The sequence below is a fragment of the Oncorhynchus nerka genome, unplaced genomic scaffold, assembly GCF_034236695.1.
Source record: "Oncorhynchus nerka isolate Pitt River unplaced genomic scaffold, Oner_Uvic_2.0 unplaced_scaffold_1387, whole genome shotgun sequence".
In the NCBI taxonomy this organism is placed as follows: Eukaryota; Metazoa; Chordata; class Actinopteri; order Salmoniformes; family Salmonidae; genus Oncorhynchus; species Oncorhynchus nerka.
Window position 1 is genome coordinate 52,501 of NW_027039923.1, and position 19,510 is coordinate 72,010.

General features: G+C 45.4%; 1 protein-coding gene across 1 annotated transcript in view; it reads left to right on the forward strand.

Moving 5' to 3' along the window:
• LOC115119782 (pleckstrin homology domain-containing family G member 4B-like) overlaps positions 1-19,510 on the forward strand; it is a 78,096-nt gene that overhangs the window by 10,947 nt on the left and 47,639 nt on the right. The window contains 2 exon segments of the mRNA XM_065015519.1: positions 9,244-9,441; positions 17,785-19,177. Coding sequence (XP_064871591.1) covers positions 9,244-9,441; positions 17,785-19,177 — 1,591 coding nt within the window.

Below are 19,510 nucleotides of genomic sequence, written 5' to 3' on the forward strand. Positions count from 1 at the left end.
TGTGGAAGAGCCTGGAGTGTTCCACTGTTCCATTCCACTGTTGTGTTCTATTGTGGAAGGGAAGGAGCGTTCCAACCGACAGGCAGCAGGGAGAGACACATGTTTGGCCTTGGTGATGTCACAGTGGCCCCGTGGCTGACTGGCCACAGGTCAGAGGTCAGAGGCTGAATGGTGAACAACATGTCTACCAGTCCTGTCATGAGGGTTATCCTCTATGTGTCCCAAATGGAATCCTATTCTCTATATAGTGCACTACATTTGACCAGGGCCCATAGGGCACTATATAGGGACCAGGGTGCCATTTGAGACACTGACTATGTCTACTAGAGCAGGTCATCCTCATTGAGACAAACGCCAATCCTCTAGTACCAGAGAGGTCTTTCCTCTGGTCATGTCTTTATACACCCTTTCCTCTGGTCATGTGTCTTTATACACCCTTTCCTCTGGTCATGTGTCTTTATACACCCTTTCCTCTGGTCATGTGTCTTTATACACCCTTTCCTCTGGTCATGTGTCTTTATACACCCTTTCCTCTGGTCACGTGTCTTTATACACCCTTTCTCTGGTCTGGTCATGTGTCTTTATACACCCTTTCCTCTGGTCATGTGTCTTTATACACCCTTTCCTCTCTGGTCATATGTCTTTATACACCCTTTCCTCTGGTCATGTGTCTTTATACACCCTTTCCTCTGGTCATGTGTCTTTATACACCCTTTCCTCTGGTCATGTGTCTTTATACACCCTTTCCTCTGGTCACGTGTCTTTATACACCCTTTCCTCTGGTCATGTGTCTTTATACACCCTTTCCTCTGGTCATGTTACAGGGTCAGGTGTAGTTAGCAGCACTGACATTACAGTGACAAGTCAACACTACTGAGGTGTTACCGGTCCCTGGTGTTACAGGGTCAATAGTTAGCAGCACTGACATTACAATGACATGTCAACACTACTGAGGTGTTACCGGTCCCTGGTGTTACAGGGTCAATAGGGTTAGCAGCACTGACATTACAGTGACATGTCAACACTACTGAGCTGTTACCGGTCCCTGGTGTTACAGGGTCAATAGTTAGCAGCACTGACATTACAGTGACATGTTAACACTACTGAGGTGTTATCGGTCCCTGGTGTTACAGGGTCAGGTGTAGTTAGCAGCACTGACATTACAGTGACAAGTCAACACTACTGTTAGGTGTTACAGGGTCCCTGGCACTGACATTACAGTGGTTAACACTCTGAGGTGTTACAGGTCCCTGGTGTTACAGGGTCAGGTAGTTAGCAGCACTGACATTACAGTGACAAGTCAACACTACTGAGGTGTTATCGGTCCCTGGTGTTACAGGGTCAATAGTTAGCAGCACTGACATTACAGTGACAAGTCAACACTACTGAGGTGTTACCGGTCCCTGGTGTTACAGGGTCAGGTGTAGTTAGCAGCACTGACATTACAGTGACATGTTAACACTACTGAGGTGTTACCGGTCCCTGGTGTTACAGGGTCAGGTGTAGTTAGCAGCAACGTTATTGTTGCTAGTGGGTTAGGTTACATTATACCATTACATCCCCTGGCTCCTCATTAGAGAAAAGCCACTGCTCTACAGACACAATGCTGAGCGGGATGACCAGGGTAGAGAGAGACTGGACTTTCCAGGCCGGGGGTTTGTGTCCACTCTGTCCATGACGTCACCCGTCCAGATGCTTCCCCTGTCTCTAATGGAAAGGCCATCACGCAGGATGTGTCCTGCGACCTACTGACTTCCTGGAGAGTCAGAGGGTGGCTGGGTGGGTGGGTGTGTGTGTGTGTATGTCACAGCTCTGAGGTCCCACAACCCAAACAGAAACACGACAGGGACACTCTCTCTGTTATGCTGTTTTAAGGGTTATTCCACTAAATGGATGCCTTTTGTGTCCCTTTGTTATTTAAAGTAGATATTGTGCACAAATATTGCATTTTTAAAAGCCTGTTATATTAAATGAAGTTCCCTTTATTATACTGTTGACCACATGGACAATTCTATAAACCAGATGTTTCTATATACTGTAAATAAAGACCTGTAGAAGAGTTCCCTCTGTGACTTGACCACATGGACAATTCTATAAACCAGATGTTTCTATATACTGTAAATAAAGACCTGTAGAAGAGTTCCCTCTGTGACTTGACCACATGGACAATTCTATAAACCAGATGTTTCTATGTAAATAAAGACCTGTAGAAGAGTTCCCTCTGTGACTTGACCACATGGACAATTCTATAAACCAGATGTTTCTATATACTGTAAATAAAGACCTGTAGAAGAGTTCCCTCTGTGACTTGACCACATGGACAATTCTATAAACCAGATGTTTCTATATACTGTAAATAAAGACCTGTAGAAGAGTTCCCTCTGTGACTTGACCACATGGACAATTCTATAAACCAGATGTTTCTATGTAAATAAAGACCTGTAGAAGAGTTCCCTCTGTGACTTGACCACATGGACAATTCTATAAACCAGATGTTTCTATATACTGTAAATAAAGACCTGTAGAAGAGTTCCCTCTGTGACTTGACCACATGGACAATTCTATAAACCAGATGTTTCTATATATACTGTAAATAAAGACCTGTAGAAGAGTTCCCTCTGTGACTTGACCACATGGACAATTCTATAAACCAGATGTTTCTATATACTGTAAATAAAGACCTGTAGAAGTGTTCCCTCTGTGACTTGACCACATGGACAATTCTATAAACCAGATGTTTCTATATACTGTAAATAAAGACCTGTAGAAGAGTTCCCTCTGTGACTTGACCACATGGACAATTCTATAAACCAGATGTTTCTATATACTGTAAATAAAGACCTGTAGAAGAGTTCCCTCTGTGACTTGACCACATGGACAATTCTATAAACCAGATGTTTCTATGTAAATAAAGACCTGTAGAAGAGTTCCCTCTGTGACTTGACCACATGGACAATTCTATAAACCAGATGTTTCTATATACTGTAAATAAAGACCTGTAGAAGAGTTCCCTCTGTGACTTGACCACATGGACAATTCTATAAACCAGATGTTTCTATGTAAATAAAGACCTGTAGAAGAGTTCCCTCTGTGACTTGACCACATGGACAATTCTATAAACCAGATGTTTCTATATACTGTAAATAAAGACCTGTAGAAGAGTTCCCTCTGTGACTTGACCACATGGACAATTCTATAAACCAGATGTTTCTATATACTGTAAATAAAGACCTGTAGAAGTGTTCCCTCTGTGACTTGACCACATGGACAATTCTATAAACCAGATGTTTCTATGTAAATAAAGACCTGTAGAAGAGTTCCCTCTGTGACTTGACCACATGGACAATTCTATAAACCAGATGTTTCTATGTAAATAAAGACCTGTAGAAGAGTTCCCTCTGTGACTTGACCACATGGACAATTCTATAAACCAGATGTTTCTATATATACTGTAAATAAAGACCTGTAGAAGAGTTCCCTCTGTGACTTGACCACATGGACAATTCTATAAACCAGATGTTTCTATGTAAATAAATACCTGTAGAAGAGTTCCCTCTGTGACTTGACCACATGGACAATTCTATAAACCAGATGTTTCTATGTAAATAAAGACCTGTAGAAGAGTTCCCTCTGTGACTTGACCACATGGACAATTCTATAAACCAGATGTTTCTATGTAAATAAAGACCTGTAGAAGAGTTCCCTCTGTGACTTGACCACATGGACAATTCTATAAACCAGATGTTTCTATGTAAATAAAGACTGTAGAAGTGTTCCCTCTGTGACTTGACCACATGGACAATTCTATAAACCAGATGTTTCTATGTAAATAAAGACCTGTAGAAGAGTTCCCTCTGTGACTTGACCACATGGACAATTCTATAAACCAGATGTTTCTATATACTGTAAATAAAGACCTGTAGAAGAGTTCCCTCTGTGACTTGACCACATGGACAATTCTATAAACCAGATGTTTCTATGTAAATAAAGACCTGTAGAAGAGTTCCCTCTGTGACTTGACCACATGGACAATTCTATAAACCAGATGTTTCTGTAAATAAAGACCTGTACAGAGTTCCCTCTGTGACTTGACCACATGGACAAATAAACCAGAATGACCTGTAGAAGAGTTCCCTCTGTGACTTGACCACATGGACAATTCTATAAACCAGATGTTTCTATGTAAATAAAGACCTGTAGAAGAGTTCCCTCTGTGACTTGACCACATGGACAATTCTATAAACCAGATGTTTCTATATATGTAAATAAAGACCTGTAGAAGAGTTCCCTCTGTGACTTGACCACATGGAGGCAATTCTATAAACCAGATGTTTCTACTGTAAATAAAGACCTGTAGAAGAGTTCCCTCTGTGACTTACAGGGGGACCACATGGACAATTCTATAAACCAGATGTTTCTATGTAAATAAAGACCTGTAGAAGAGTTCCCTCTGTGGAGGACTTGACCACATGGACAATTCTATAAACCAGATGTTTCTATATATACTGTAAATAAAGACCTGTAGAAGAGTTCCCTCTGTGACTTGACCACATGGACAATTTTATAAACCAGATGTTTCTATGTAAATAAAGACCTGTAGAAGTGTTCCCTCTGTGACTTCTGAGGATGGAGATCTATCACCTCATTATTGTGTTGACTTTGACAAAGTCAAATGTCTGCTATATAAAGACCTGTATTAGTTATTAGTTAAACAGGTTCAAAAACAACCTGTTAAGGGAAACTGAACATTTTAATATGGTGAAACTATTCCTTTAAAAAATTATCAGAAGAACCATTGAACATCTAATAGTCAAATCATGGTGTAAAAGCAGGTAAACTGGTTCTGCTGTTCCAGTCAATATTCTGGTGTTTAGTGGTGGTAAAACTGAGCAGGTTGAGAGTAAATCAACAATGCAGTTCAAGAAATAGAGTTAAAGAAAATATTTACAGAAATGGAAACTATAAACCAGAGTATGTAAAAAATAAATTAAATAACACAATAAAATAACACTAACACGGTTATATACAGGGGGTACCGGTACAGAGTCAATGTGGAGGCTATATACAGGGGGTACCGGTACAGAGTCAATGTGGAGGCTATATACAGGGGGTACCGGTACAGAGTCAATGTGGAGGCTATATACAGGGGTACCGGTACAGAGTCAATGTGGAGGCTATATTACAGGGGGTACCGGTACAGAGTCAATGTGGAGGCTATATACAGGGGGTACCGGTACAGAGTCAATGTGGAGGCTATATACAGGGGTACCGGTACAGAGTCAATGTGGAGGCTATATACAGGGGGTACCGGTACAGAGTCAATGTGGAGGCTATTTACAGGGGGTACCGGTACAGAGTCAATGTGGAGGCTATATACAGGGGTACCGGTACAGAGTCAATGTGGAGGCTATATACAGGGGTACCGGTACAGAGTCAATGTGGAGGCTATTACAGGGGTACCGGTACAGAGTCAATGTGGAGGCTATTTACAGGGGGTACCAGTACAGAGTCAATGTGGAGGCTATATACAGGGGGTACCGGTACAGAGTCAATGTGGAGGCTATATACAGGGGGTACCGGTACAGAGTCAATGTGGAGGCTATATACAGGGGGTACCGGTACAGAGTCAATGTGGAGGCTATTTACAGGGGGTACCGGTACAGAGTCAATGTGGAGGCTATATACAGGGGTTACCGGTACAGAGTCAATGTGGAGGCTATATACAGGGGTTACCGGTACAGAGTCAATGTGGAGGCTATACATAGTCATGTGGGGGTTACAGGGGGTACAGAGTCAATGTGGAGGCTATATACAGGGGTACCGGTACAGAGTCAATGTGGAGGCTATATACAGGGGGTACCGGTACAGAGTCAATGTGGAGGCTATTTACAGGGGTTACCGGTACAGAGTCAATGTGGAGGCTATATACAGGGGGTACCGGTACAGAGTCAATGTGGAGGCTATATACAGGGGGTACCGGTACAGAGTCAATGTGGAGGCTATATACAGGGGGTACCGGTACAGAGTCAATGTGGAGGCTATATACAGGGGTTACCGGTACAGAGTCAATGTGGAGGCTATTTACAGGGGTTACCGGTACAGAGTCAATGTGGAGGCTATTTACAGGGGTTACCGGTACCGAGTCAATGTGGAGGCTATATACAGGGGTTACCGGTACAGAGTCAATGTGGAGGCTATATACAGGGGTTACCGGTACAGAGTCAATGTGGAGGCTATTTACAGGGGTTACAGAGTCAATGTGGAGGCTATAAACAGGGGTACCGGTACAGAGTCAATGTGGAGGCTATATACAGGGGTTACCGGTACAGAGTCAATGTGGAGGCTATATACAGGGAGAGTCAATGTGGAGGCTATATACAGGGGGTACCGGTACAGAGTCAATGTGGAGGCTATATACAGGGGGTACCGGTACCGAGTCAATGTGGAGGCTATATACAGGGGTTACCGGTACAGAGTCAATGTGGAGGCTATTTACAGGGGTTACCGGTACCGAGTCAATGTGGAGGCTATATACAGGGGGTACCGGTACCGAGTCAATGTGGAGGCTATATACAGGGGGTACCGGTACCGAGTCAATGTGGAGGCTATATACAGGGAGTACCGGTACCGAGTCAATGTGCGGAGGTACAGGTTAGTTGAGGTCATTTGTACATGTAGGTAGGGGTAAAGTGACTATGTATAGATAATAAACAGTGAGTAGCTGCTGTGTAAAAACGAAGGAGGGGTGGGGGATGTCAGTGTAAATAGTCTGGGTGGCCATTTGATTCATTGTTCAGCAGTCTTATGGCTTGGGGGGTAGAATCTGTTAAGGAGCGTTTTGGATCTAGACTTACAGCTCACCATACGGTAGCAGAGAGAACAGTCTGTGACTTGGGTGACTGGAATCTTTGACAATTTTTTGGGCCTTCCTCTGACACCGCCTAGTATAAAGGTCCTGGATGGCAGGAAGCTTGGCCCCAGTGATGTACTGGGTCATACGCATTACCCTCTGTAGCGCCTTACGGTCAGATGCCGAGCAGTTGCCATACCAGGCGGTGATGCAACCGGTCAGGATGCTCTCAATGGTGTAGCTGTAGAACTTTTTGAGGATCTGGGGACCCATGCCAAACTTTTTCAGTCTCCTGAGGGGGAAAAGGTGTTGTCGTGCCCTCTTCACAACTGTCTTGGTGTGTTTGTTGGTGATGTGGACACCAAGGACCTTGAAACTCTCGACCCGCTCCACTACAGCCCCATCGATGTGAATGGGGGCCTGTTCGGCTCTCCTTTTCCTGTAGTCCACGATCAGCTCCTTTTGTCTTGCTCACATTGAGGGAGCAGTTGTTGTCCTGGCACCAAACTGCCAGGTCTCTGACCTCCTCCCTATAGGCTGTCTCATCATTGTCGGTGATCAGGCCTACCACTGTTGTGTCGTCAGCAAACTTAATGATGGTGTTGGAGTCGTGCTTAGCCACACAGTCGTAGGAGGTGTTTAGTCCCAAGGTCCTTAGTTTAGTGATGAGCTTTGTGGGCACTATGGTGTTGAACGCTGAGCTGTAGTCAATGAACAGCATTCTCACATAGGTGTTCCTTTTGTCCAGGTGGGAAAGTGTGGAGTGCGATTGAGATTGAGTCATCTGTGGATCTGTTGGGGTGGTATGTGAATTGGAGTGGGTCCAGGGTTTCCAGCATGATGGTGTTGATGTGAGCCATGACCAGCCATCCAAAGCACTTCATGGCTACCAAATCAAATCAAATTGAATTAGTCACATACACATGGTTAGTAGATGTTAATGCGAGTGTAGCAAAATGCTTGTAGAAATGCTACCGACGTGAGTGCTACGGGGCAGTAATAATTTAGGCAGGTTACCTTCGCTTTCTTGGGTACAGGGATTATGGTGGTCTGTTTGAAACATGAAGGTGTTACAGACTGGGTCAGGGAGAGGTTGAACATGTCAGTGAAGACTCTTGCCAGTTGGTCTGCGCATGCTTTCAGTACACGTCCTGGTAATCCGTCTGGCCCCACGGCTTTGTGAATGTTGACCCATTTAAAGGTCTTGTTGACATCGGCTACGGAGAGCGTGATCACACAGTCGCCCGGAACAGCTGGTGCTCTCATGCATGCTTCAGTGTTGCTTGCCTTGAAGCGAGCATAAAAAGCATTTAGCTCATCTGGTAGGCTCGTGTCACTGGGCAGCTCGCGGCTGGGTCTCCCTTTGTATTCTGTAAATAGTTTGCAAGCCCTGCCACATCCGACGAGCATCAGAGCCGGTGTAGTAGGATTCCATCTTAGTCCTGTATTGACGCTTTGCCTGTTTGATGGTTCGTCTGAGGGTATTGCAGGATTTATTATAAGTGTTGGGATTTTTGTGCCATGATAAGGTCAGTGACGACATTATCTCAGTGTTGTGCCAAAGTGTTTTCACTGTGGGTGTGCACTGTGGGTGTGCACACATTATATAAGAAGTCTTTATGCTGAATGTTGGCCTCAAGCAAGGAACACTTTTCATATGTACAGTAGCTTAGATAAAACCTGCCAATGTCTGCACATGTTCATTACCAACGGCTGATCTATGAGCTTCATCATTACATAATGAAGGGGACAGGTGAACTAACTATATTTGTAAAAACTCTCTCTGTTTCTCCTCTCTCTCTCTCTCTCTCTCTCTCTCTCTCTCTCTCTATATATATATATATATATATATATATATATATCTTTCTTCCCCCCTTCTCTCTTTAGCCATGAGACATCCGTGGACAATAATGTAACCATGTCTACCAGGACTGAGTTCTGGACAGTTGTATCCAGAGCCCCTGTCTGCTCTGTAACCTCTCCTCTGTCTTCCTCCTCCTCTCCTCTTTCCTCCTCTCCTCCTCCTCTCCTCTACTCCTCTACTCCTCTCCTCCTCTCCTCTCCCCAGAAAGGACTGTATCTAATCCACCTCTCCCCTCCTCTCCTCTGCCCAGAAAGGACTGTATCTAATCCACCTCTCCCCTCCTCTCCTCTCCCCAGAAAGGACTGTATCTAATCCACCTCTCCCCTCCTCTCCTCTGCCCAGAAAGGACTGTATCTAATCCACCTCTCCCCTCCTCTCCTCTCCCCAGAAAGGACTGTATCTAATCCACCTCTCCCCTCCTCTCCTCTCCCCAGAAAGGACTGTATCTAATCCACCTCTCCCTCCTCTCCTCTCCCCAGAAAGGACTGTATCTAATCCACCTCTCCCCTCCTCTCCTCTGCCCCTACAGGACTCTGAGTCCCTGGACAGTTGTATCCAGAGCACCCTGTCTGCGCTGTACCCTCCATTCAGTGCCACCGCGTCCACCGTCCTGTGGCAGCTATTCAGCGTGGTGGAGAGACAGTACCGTGGGGACGGACTCCGATGCCTCATCGACTTCTTACTTCCTGCCAAGAGGATCCTGCAGAGCATCCAACAAGAGACTTGTGTGAGTGGAGGGGTGGTATGGAGAGAGGGAGACAGAGAGAGAGAGAGAAGGGGGGGAGGGAGGGAGGGAGGGAGGGGGGAGGGAAGGGAAGGGAGAGAGAGTACTCTACAAAGCAACAGTTCAGGAAGTTTTGAAGTGAATATGAATGCTTTGGAAACGTAACACAGGCAGCTTCCCTTTCCTGTAGAACTATTGGAGCTTTGGAGTGAGATGCTCTATTTGAACCTTGATCTCTTCTGACTTTAGTCTCACTGAAGAGACATCATGGGGTTATAAGGCTGAGAAAAGACAGAGAGGAAGGAAATAAACTGAACCCAAAGATCAACTATAAAGTGGAGCAGACAGACAGAGACTATAAAGTCTGGCCAAAAGACTCCCATCATGGTTACTATTACTATTTTATTCAGCTCTAATCTAAACACAGATACACACCATTATAGACACCATTACAACACAGAACACTAATACACACCATTATAGACACCATTACAACACAGAACACTAATACACACCATTATAGACACCATTACAACACAGAACACTAATACACACCATTATAGACACCATTACAACACAGAACACTAATACACACCATTATAGACACCATTACAACACAGAACACTAATACACACCATTATAGACACCATTACAACACAGAACACTAATACACACCATTATAGACACCATTACAACACAGAACACTAATACACACCATTATAGACACCATTACAACACAGAACACTAATACACACCATTATAGACATCATTACAACACAGAACACTAAACACCATTATAGACACCATTACAACACAGAACACTAATACACACCATTATAGACACCATTACAACACAGAACACTAATACACACCATGATAGACACCATTACAACACAGATCACTAATACACACCATTATAGACACCACCTAATGATAGACAACAAACAAGCCAGGAGAGGGAATGGAGAGAGAGAGAGAGATGAGTGTGAAATACCTCTGCTGAGAGGGTGAGGGGGAACAACAGAGAGAGACAGAATGGATCATTGTTCATAGAAATCAGACAGAAAGCCATGCAGCCATTCTGCTCTGGAGCCATACAGAAACAGAGAGAAAACTCTGGAAGGAGACAGAGGTTGAGCCCCAAATCACACCTTATGGCCTACATAATGCACTACCAGGTCAAAAGTAGTGTACTATATGGGGAATATGATGTCATTTGGGACACACACCTCCTGCTCTGAAAAGAGACCGAAACAGAGAGGAAACTGTGGTCTGCCTGAGAGCCTAGCTACCATCCCTGGGCTCAGGGGTCCAGGTTGTAATCTAATCCTGGCTCTCCCAGCAGCTTTAATTGCTGTGGGTTAGAGAGGGCTCCATGTCTCCATGACCAAAGGCCCTGAAACCTTATTCCTCTGTATTCATCTGCTGTGATTACACTGTGATGGATAGCCTCATAGCCTCATAGCCACACAGCCTATTACTCTGTATTAATCTGCTGTGATTACACTGTGATGGATAGCCTCATAGCCTCATAGCCACACAGCCTATTCCTCTGTATTAATCTGCTGTGATTACACTGTGATGGATAGCCTCATAGCCTCACAGCCTATTCCTTTGTGTTCATCTGCTGTGATTACACTGTGATGGATAGCCTCATAGCCACACAGCCTATTCCTCTGTGTTCATCTGCTGTGATTACACTGTGATGGAGAGCCTCATAGCCTCATAGCCACACAGCCTATTCCTCTGTATTCATCTGCTGTGATTACACTGTGATGGATAGCCTCATAGCCTCATAGCCACACAGCCTATTCCTCTGTATTCATCTGCTGTGATTACACTGTGATGGATAGCCTCATAGCCTCATAGCCACACAGCCTATTCCTTGTATTCATCTGCTGTGATTACACTGTGATGGATAATCAAATCAATTCCTCTGTGTTCATCTGCTGTGATTACAATGGATATTCATAGCCACTCATAGCCTCATAGTTTTACCTCAAATCAAATCAAACCAAATGTATTTGTCACATACACATGGTCAGCAGATGTTAATGCGAGTGTAGCGAAATGCTTGTGATTCTAGTTCCGACAATGCAGTAGTAACCAACGAGTAATCTAACCTAACAATTCCAAAACTATTACCTAATACACACAAGTGTAAAGGGATAAAGAATATGTACATAAAGATATATGAATGAGTGATGGTACAGAACGGCATAGGCAAGATGCAGTAGATGGTATCGAGTACAGTATATACATATGAGATGAGTAATGTAGGGTATGTAAACAAAGTGGCATAGTTTAAAGTGGCTAGTGATACATGTATTACATAAAGATGCAGTAGATGATATAGAGTACAGTATATACATATGAGATGAGTAATGTAGGGTACGTAAACATTATATGAACATCACTATCTAAGCCTGGTTAGCCACTGAGAAAAACTCCCTGTGTGTGAGAGGCTTTGTGTCAACAGCAATATGATCAGTCGGCAGGCAACACTGGCTATTTCAATGCTTTTCCTTCACTTTTACAGCAGTTGAGCCAATGGGAAATAGACTGGCGTACTATTCCCTATTTAGTGCACTACTTTTGACCATAAGGCTCTGGTCAAAAGGAGTGCACTGTACGATATAGTGCAATTTGGGACACAAGCCCTGAGTACTGTTTCTCTACTGTTAAGAGCTCTTTGTACGACAGTGTCATAGTTTGGAGTTTGGGTTGTGGTTGCTTAGTAACCGGGCCTGAACGGGCAGGTTTCGCTAGCCTCCAGGATTCTGAGGAATCAGCTCATTGGAATGACGTTGAAAAGAGAACGAGGATTCACTCAAGTGCTATGAAAAGAGGGTGCCTCTCTTTAAAAGTGGAATGTATGTTTGAGCCTTTTACACTGCATTCAGGAAGTATTCAAACCTCTGGACTTTTTACACATTTGGTTACGTTACAGCCTTATTCTAAAATTTATTTTAAAAAATCCTCATCAATCTACAAGCAATACCATAATGACAAAGCCAAAAACAGGTTATGAGAATTTTTTGCTAATTTATAAAAATAAAAAAAACACTAAAATGTTCAAATCCTGTCACTGCAGGATTATTTGTGACAAATTAAGAGCTTACATCTGTGAAGTGTATGTTTAATTCACCTTTATTTAACCAGGTAGACTAGTTGAGAACAAGTTCTCATTTAACCAGGATAAAGACTAGTTGACAAACAACAACACAGAGTTAACCATGGAATATTCAAAACACAGTTATTTAACCAGGTAGAAAAAAAGAAAACAAAAAGTCTTATACAGTAACCAAATGAGGTAAGTTGAGAACAATAAATAGGCCATGGTAGACTAGTTGAGAACAATATAGCAATTAACCTGGAATGGTAGATAGTTGCAGAAGATGAATGTAACCAAGTAGAGATACTGAGAACAATTTAACCAGGCAAGATAAATACATAAATAAATACAGTATGGGGATGTTGACGAACATTTGCTTTTACAGATGGGCTATGTGCAGGAACAGTGATTTAACCTGTGAGCTGCTCTGAGAACACTGGTTATTTAAAGCTAGTGTGGGAGATTGAGTCTCCAGCTTCAGTGATTTTTGCAGGTAGTTCCAGTCATTGAGAAGAACTGGATTTAACCAGGTAGACCAAGTTGAGAAATTGGCTTTAACCAGGTGAACAGTGAGAACACCTTATTTAGCCAGGTAGGCTAGTTGGGTGCTGCTATGGTCACCAGTGAACTGAGATAACCTTTATTTACCTAGCAGAGACTTGTAGATAACCTTTAGCCAGTGGGTTTGAGCACCTTTATTAACCAGGCCAGACCAATGAGAACACCTACATTTAACCAGGTAGGTAGTGTAGGGGCTTTATTTGACAAACGGATGGCACTGTGAGAACACCAATTTGTTAACCAGAGTGTTGAGAACATTTTATTTAACCAGGTAGGATCGGTAGGATGGTCAGTTTTAACGAGGGTATGTTTGGCAGCATGAGTGAAGGAGGCTTTGTTTAACCAGGTAGCCAATTCTAGATTTAATTTTGGATTGGAGATGCTTAATGTGAGTCTGGAAGGAGAGTTTACAGTTTAACCAGACACCTAGGTATTTGTAGTTGTCCACTTTATTCTAAGTCAGGCAGTCCAGAGTAGTGATGCTGGACGGGCGGGCAGGTGAGGGCAGTGATCGATTGAAAAGCATGCATTTAGTTATACTTGCATTTAAGAGCAGTTGGAGCGACGGAAGGAGAGTTGTATGGCATTGAAGCTAGTCTGGAGGTTAGTTAGCACAGTGTCCAAAGAGGGGCCAGAAGTATACAGAATGGTAGAGAGGTGGATCAGAGAATCACCAGCAGCAAGACGAACATCATTGATGTGTACAGAAAAGAGAGTCTGCCCGAGAATTGAACCCTGTGGCACCCCCAGTAGAGACTGCCAGAGGTCCGGACAAACAGGCCCTCCAAAACACACTGAACTCTATCCAGAAGTAGTTGGTAAACCAGGCGAGGCAATCATTTGAGAAACCAAGGCTGTTGAGTCTGCCAATAAGAATGTGGTGATTGACAAGAGTCGAAAGCCTTGACCAGGTCGATGAATACGGCTGCACAGTAATGTCTCTTATCGATGGCGGTTATGATATCGTTTAGGACCTTGAGCGTGGCTGAGGTGCACCCATGACCAGCTCTGAAACCAGATTGCATAGCGGAGAACACGGTGGGATTTGAAATGGTTGGTAATCTGTTTGTTGACTTGGCTTTGAGAAGACCTTAGAAAGGCAGGGTCTGTAGCAGTTTGGGCCTAGAGTGTCACCCCCTTTGAAGAGGGAGATGACCGTGGCAGCTTTCCAATCTTTGGGAATCTCAGACAATACGAAAGAGAGGTTGAACAGGCTAGTAATAGGGGTTGCAACAATTTCGGCAGATAATTTTAGAAAGAGAGGGTCCAGATTGTCTAGCCCAGCTGATTTGTAGGGGTCCAGATTTTGCAGCTCTTTCAGAACATCAGCTATCTGGATTTGGGTGAAGGAGAAATGGTGGGGGCTTGGGCGGGTTGCTTTGGAGGGTGCCGGGCAGTTGACCGGGGTAGGGGTAGCCAGGTGGAAAGCATGGCCAGCCGTAGAGAAATGCTTATTGAAATCCTCAATTATAGTGGATTTATCGGTGGTGATAGGGTGTCCTAGCCTCAGAGCAGTGGGCAGCTGGGAGGAGGTTCTCTTATTCTCCATGGACTTTACAGTGTCCCAGAACTTTTGGGAGTTTGTGCTACAGGATGCAAATTTCTGTTTGAAAAAGCTAGCCTTAGCTTTCCTAACTGCCTGTGTATATTGGTTCCTAACTTCCCTGAAAAGTTGCATATCACGGGGGCTATTCGATGCTAATGCAGAACGCCACAGAATGTTTTTGTGCTGGTCAAGGGAAGACAGGTCTGGAGTGAACCAATGACTATATCTATTCCTAGTTCTACATTTTTTGAATGGAGCATGCTTATTTAAGATGGTGAGGAAGGCGCTTTTAAAGAATTACCAGGCATCCTCTACTGACGGGATGAGGTCAATGTCATTCCAGGATACCCCGGCCAGGTCGATTAGAAAGGCCTGCTCGCAGAAGTGTTTTAGAGAGTGTTTGACAGTGATGGGGATTGGTCATTTGATTGCAGACCCATTACGGATGCAGGCAATGAGGCAGGGATTGCTGAGATCTTGATTGAAAACAGCAGAGGTGTATTTGGAGGGCGAGTTAGTTAGGATGAGGGTGCCCGTGTTTACAGATTTGGGGTTGTACCTGGTAGGTTCATTGATAATTTGTGTGAGATTGAGGGCATCAAGCTTAGATTGTAGGATGGCCGGGGTGTTAAGCATGTCCCAGTTTAGGTCACCTAGTAGGATGAGCTCAGAAGATAGATGGGGGCAATCAATTCACATATGCTGTTGAGGGCACAGCTGGGGGCAGAGGGTGGTCCATAGCAAGTGGCCATGGTGAGAGACTTGTTTCTGGAAAGGTGATTTCTTTAGAAGTAGAAGCTTGAATTGTTTGGGTACAGACCTGGATAGTAAGAAATATCTTTGCAGTAGATTGCAACACCGCCCCCTTTGGCAGTTCTATCTTGGCGGAAAATGTTATAGTTAGGGATGGAGATTTCAGGGTTTTTGGTGGTTTTCCTAAGCCAGGATTCAGACACGGCTTAGACATCCGGGTTGGCAGAGTGTGCTAAAGCAGTGAGTAAAACAATCTTAGGGAGTAGGCTTCTAATGTTAACATGCATGAAACCAAGGCTATTACGGTTACAGAAGTCAACGAATGAGAGCACCTGGGGAGTGGGAAAGGAGCTAGGCACTGCAGGATCTGGATTAACCTCTACATCACCAGAGGAACAGAGGAGAAGTAGGATAAGGGTTTGGCTAAAGGCTAAACGAACTTGCTGTCTAGCACGTTCCGAACAGAGAGTAAAAGGGGCAGGTTTCTGGGCACGATAGCATAGATGCAATGCATAGTGTACAGACAAGGGTAAGGTGGGATGTGAGTACCTTGGAGGTAAACCTAGGCATTGAGTAATGATGAGAGAGATATAGTCTCTAGAGACGTTTAAACCTGGTGATGTCATTGCATATGTAGCAGGTAGAACAACATGGTTGGTTAAGGCATATTGAGCAGGGCTAGAGGCTCTATAGTGAAATAAGACAGTAATCACTAACTCTATACCTGGTGCAGCCCTGTGGTTTCACACTGCTCCAGTCTCTCTAATCTGTTGTCCATCTCTCTATACCTGGTGCAGCACTGTGGTTTCACACTGCTCCAGTCTCTCTAATCTGTTGTCCATCTCTCTATACCCGGTGCCCTGTGGTTTCACACTGCTCCAGTCTCTCTAATCTGTTGTCCATCTCTCTATACCGGTGCAGCACTGTGGTTTCACACTGCTCCAGTCTCTCTAATCTGTTGTCCATCTCTCTATACCTGGTGCACCCCTGTGGTTTCACACTGCTCCAGTCTCTCTAATCTGTTGTCCATCTCTCTATACCCGGTGCAGCCCTGTGGTTTCACACTGCTCCAGTCTCTCTAATCTGTTGTCCATCTCTCTATACCTGGTGCAGCACTGTGGTTTCACACTGCTCCAGTCTCTCTAATCTGTTGTCCATCTCTCTATACCCGGTGCACCCCTGTGGTTTCACACTGCTCCAGTCTCTCTAATCTGTTGTCCATCTCTCTATACCTGGTGCAGCACTGTGGTTTCACACTGCTCCAGTCTCTCTAATCTGTTGTCCATCTCTATACCTGGTGCAGCCCTGTGGTTTCACCCTGCTCCAGTCTCTCTAATCTGTTGTCCATCTCTCTATACCCGGTGCACCCCTGTGGTTTCACCCTGCTCCAGTCTCTCTAATCTGTTGTCCATCTCTCTATACCTGGTGCAGCCCTGTGGTTTCACCCTGCTCCAGTCTCTCTAATCTGTTGTCCATCTCTCTATACCCGGTGCAGCACTGTGGTTTCACACTGCTCCAGTCTCTCTAATCTGTTGTCCATCTCTCTATACCTGGTGCACCCCTGTGGTTTCACACTGCTCCAGTCTCTCTAATCTGTTGTCCATCTCTCTATACCCGGTGCAGCCCTGTGGTTTCACACTGCTCCAGTCTCTCTAATCTGTTGTCCATCTCTCTATACCTGGTGCAGCACTGTGGTTTCACACTGCTCCAGTCTCTCTAATCTGTTGTCCATCTCTCTATACCCGGTGCACCCCTGTGGTTTCACACTGCTCCAGTCTCTCTAATCTGTTGTCCATCTCTCTATACCTGGTGCAGCACTGTGGTTTCACACTGCTCCAGTCTCTCTAATCTGTTGTCCATCTCTCTATACCCGGTGCAGCACTGTGGTTTCACACTGCTCCAGTCTCTCTAATCTGTTGTCCATCTCTCTATACCTGGTGCACCCCTGTGGTTTCACACTGCTCCAGTCTCTCTAATCTGTTGTCCATCTCTCTATACCCGGTGCAGCCCTGTGGTTTCACACTGCTCCAGATAATCTACAGATGTAGGGTCATCATTTGATCACTCTTTTGTTGCTGATAATTTTCCTGATTTACCTAAATTTGCTGAAAAACCCACACTAACACATGATTATATTAACAGTATTGCAATTTAAATGTAACCTACTTTTGGCCAGCTAATAGCCTAACCACCGATCAATCAACATTATGGGCTAAACGTTCAAATCCTGTTGCTTCAGGATTCTTTTGCTGTGACAAATTAAGAGCTTACATCTGTAAAGTGTATATACGTGTATATCAGAGGAGTTGGATACAGCAGAAGACACATTTCAGTCTGGTATGGGTTAATAAAGTATTGTCTTCCTCTACAGGTGCGTTTCCACGGCCGGCTGTTCTATCATGAGGGTTGGCCCTTCTGCATCAACGAGAAGGTGGTCTTACAGCTCGCCCCGCTCCATAAGGTCCGTCTGAAGCAGGGAGACTTCTACCTACAGGTGGTTCCTCTGGGCCGCAAGGCTGCCAAGCTGGTCATAAAATGTCTGTCGGCCAGTGGCCAGGCCATCGCAGAGATCCCCATCCCGGAGAGCATGTACGGCAGCGTCTTCACCGCTGACTTCCTGCAGAATGTGACGCGCGAGCGCAACCTCCATCCGCTGCAGAACTGGTTGCTCACCACCGGCACCGTCGTGTTCCGGACGCCGTGGAAGAACGTGGTGAATCCTCTGTTCGTCAGCAGCACGGCAGACACCATCATGCAGACGCGGGGCGACAGCACGGGCTTCCGTGGCCAGCTCAGCGCCTGCAGTACCAGTGGATCCACGGGGACCCTGGACTCCCACCGCAGTTCCCACGAATCACTACACTCCCAGGGGGCAGACTCTACCTTCTCAGAGCCTGCTATCCTGAGCAGGCGGGTACATGTAATGGACCCCAGCAGCACTAGTTGCAGGTCCCAACAGGATCCCAACCCGGGACTTCACCGGATGGAGAACCACAACCAGAACCACAGCCTGAGAGCAGCTCCTGACTCTCACTCCTGCAGCCCACAGACAGACAGGCTGGCTGGAGAGGGTGGTGGTGGTCCGGGGGAGGGCCAGTGGGAGGGGGAGGAGGGCCAGGGTGGGACCAGAGAGAGGACCAGGACCCTGTCATTCAGCACCGACCTCAGTAACCCCAACCCTCGCCGGCCCCGCCACGCCAGGGACTCTGTGTCCTTCGAGACCCGGAGACTGTTCCGTAAGTCCTACATGGAGGCCCTGCAGAACCCCATGAACCTGGGCTCTAGCTCTGAGTCCATCCTGGAGGAAGGACCAGAGCACAGTCCTGCATGCCCAGGTCTCAGCCCCAGAGAAGATGCCTCATCTCCAACTTCGACCCCTGGTACCAGCCCCTCCACCCCCACCACCCAGAGAGAGCAGGGGCTCCGTGGGCTCAGGCTAGGGGGGACTAGGGCATGGCTGGGTGGAGACCCCGACTCCCCCCGACTCTCTCCCAGCATGCCTCTCCTGTACCTCCAGAGGGGTCTGAGGAACGCTGGGGCCCTGGAGACCCGGGCTGAGAGGCGCTCCAAGTCTCTGGAGAGGACTAACAAGGCAGCCCAGGTCAAAGGGCACCGGGCGCGCTCCTCCTCCGGGGGCTCGGCCAGCAGTGGAGTCTTCTCACCAAAGAAGCTGATGAACGGATATGCCCTGCGCTTCGGACGGCTGGACCTGGAGGCTGCCTTCTCCAGCTCAGACAGGAGGAGCAGTGTTAGAGAGGAGACAGGTAGAAAAACCTGATTAGTATAACATGTGACTGATTAGAATAACAGGTGACTGATTGGAATAACAGGTGACTGATTAGAATAACATGTGACTGATTAGAATAACATGTGACTGATTAGAATAACAGGTGACTGATTAGTATAACATGTGACTGATTAGAATAACAGGTAACTGATTAGAATAACATGTAACTGATTAGAATAACATGTAACTGATTAGAATAACAGGTGACTGATTAGAATAGCATGTGACTGATTAGAATAGCATGTGACTGATTAGTATAACATCTGACTGATTAGTATAATAATATAACATGTGACTGATTAGAATAACA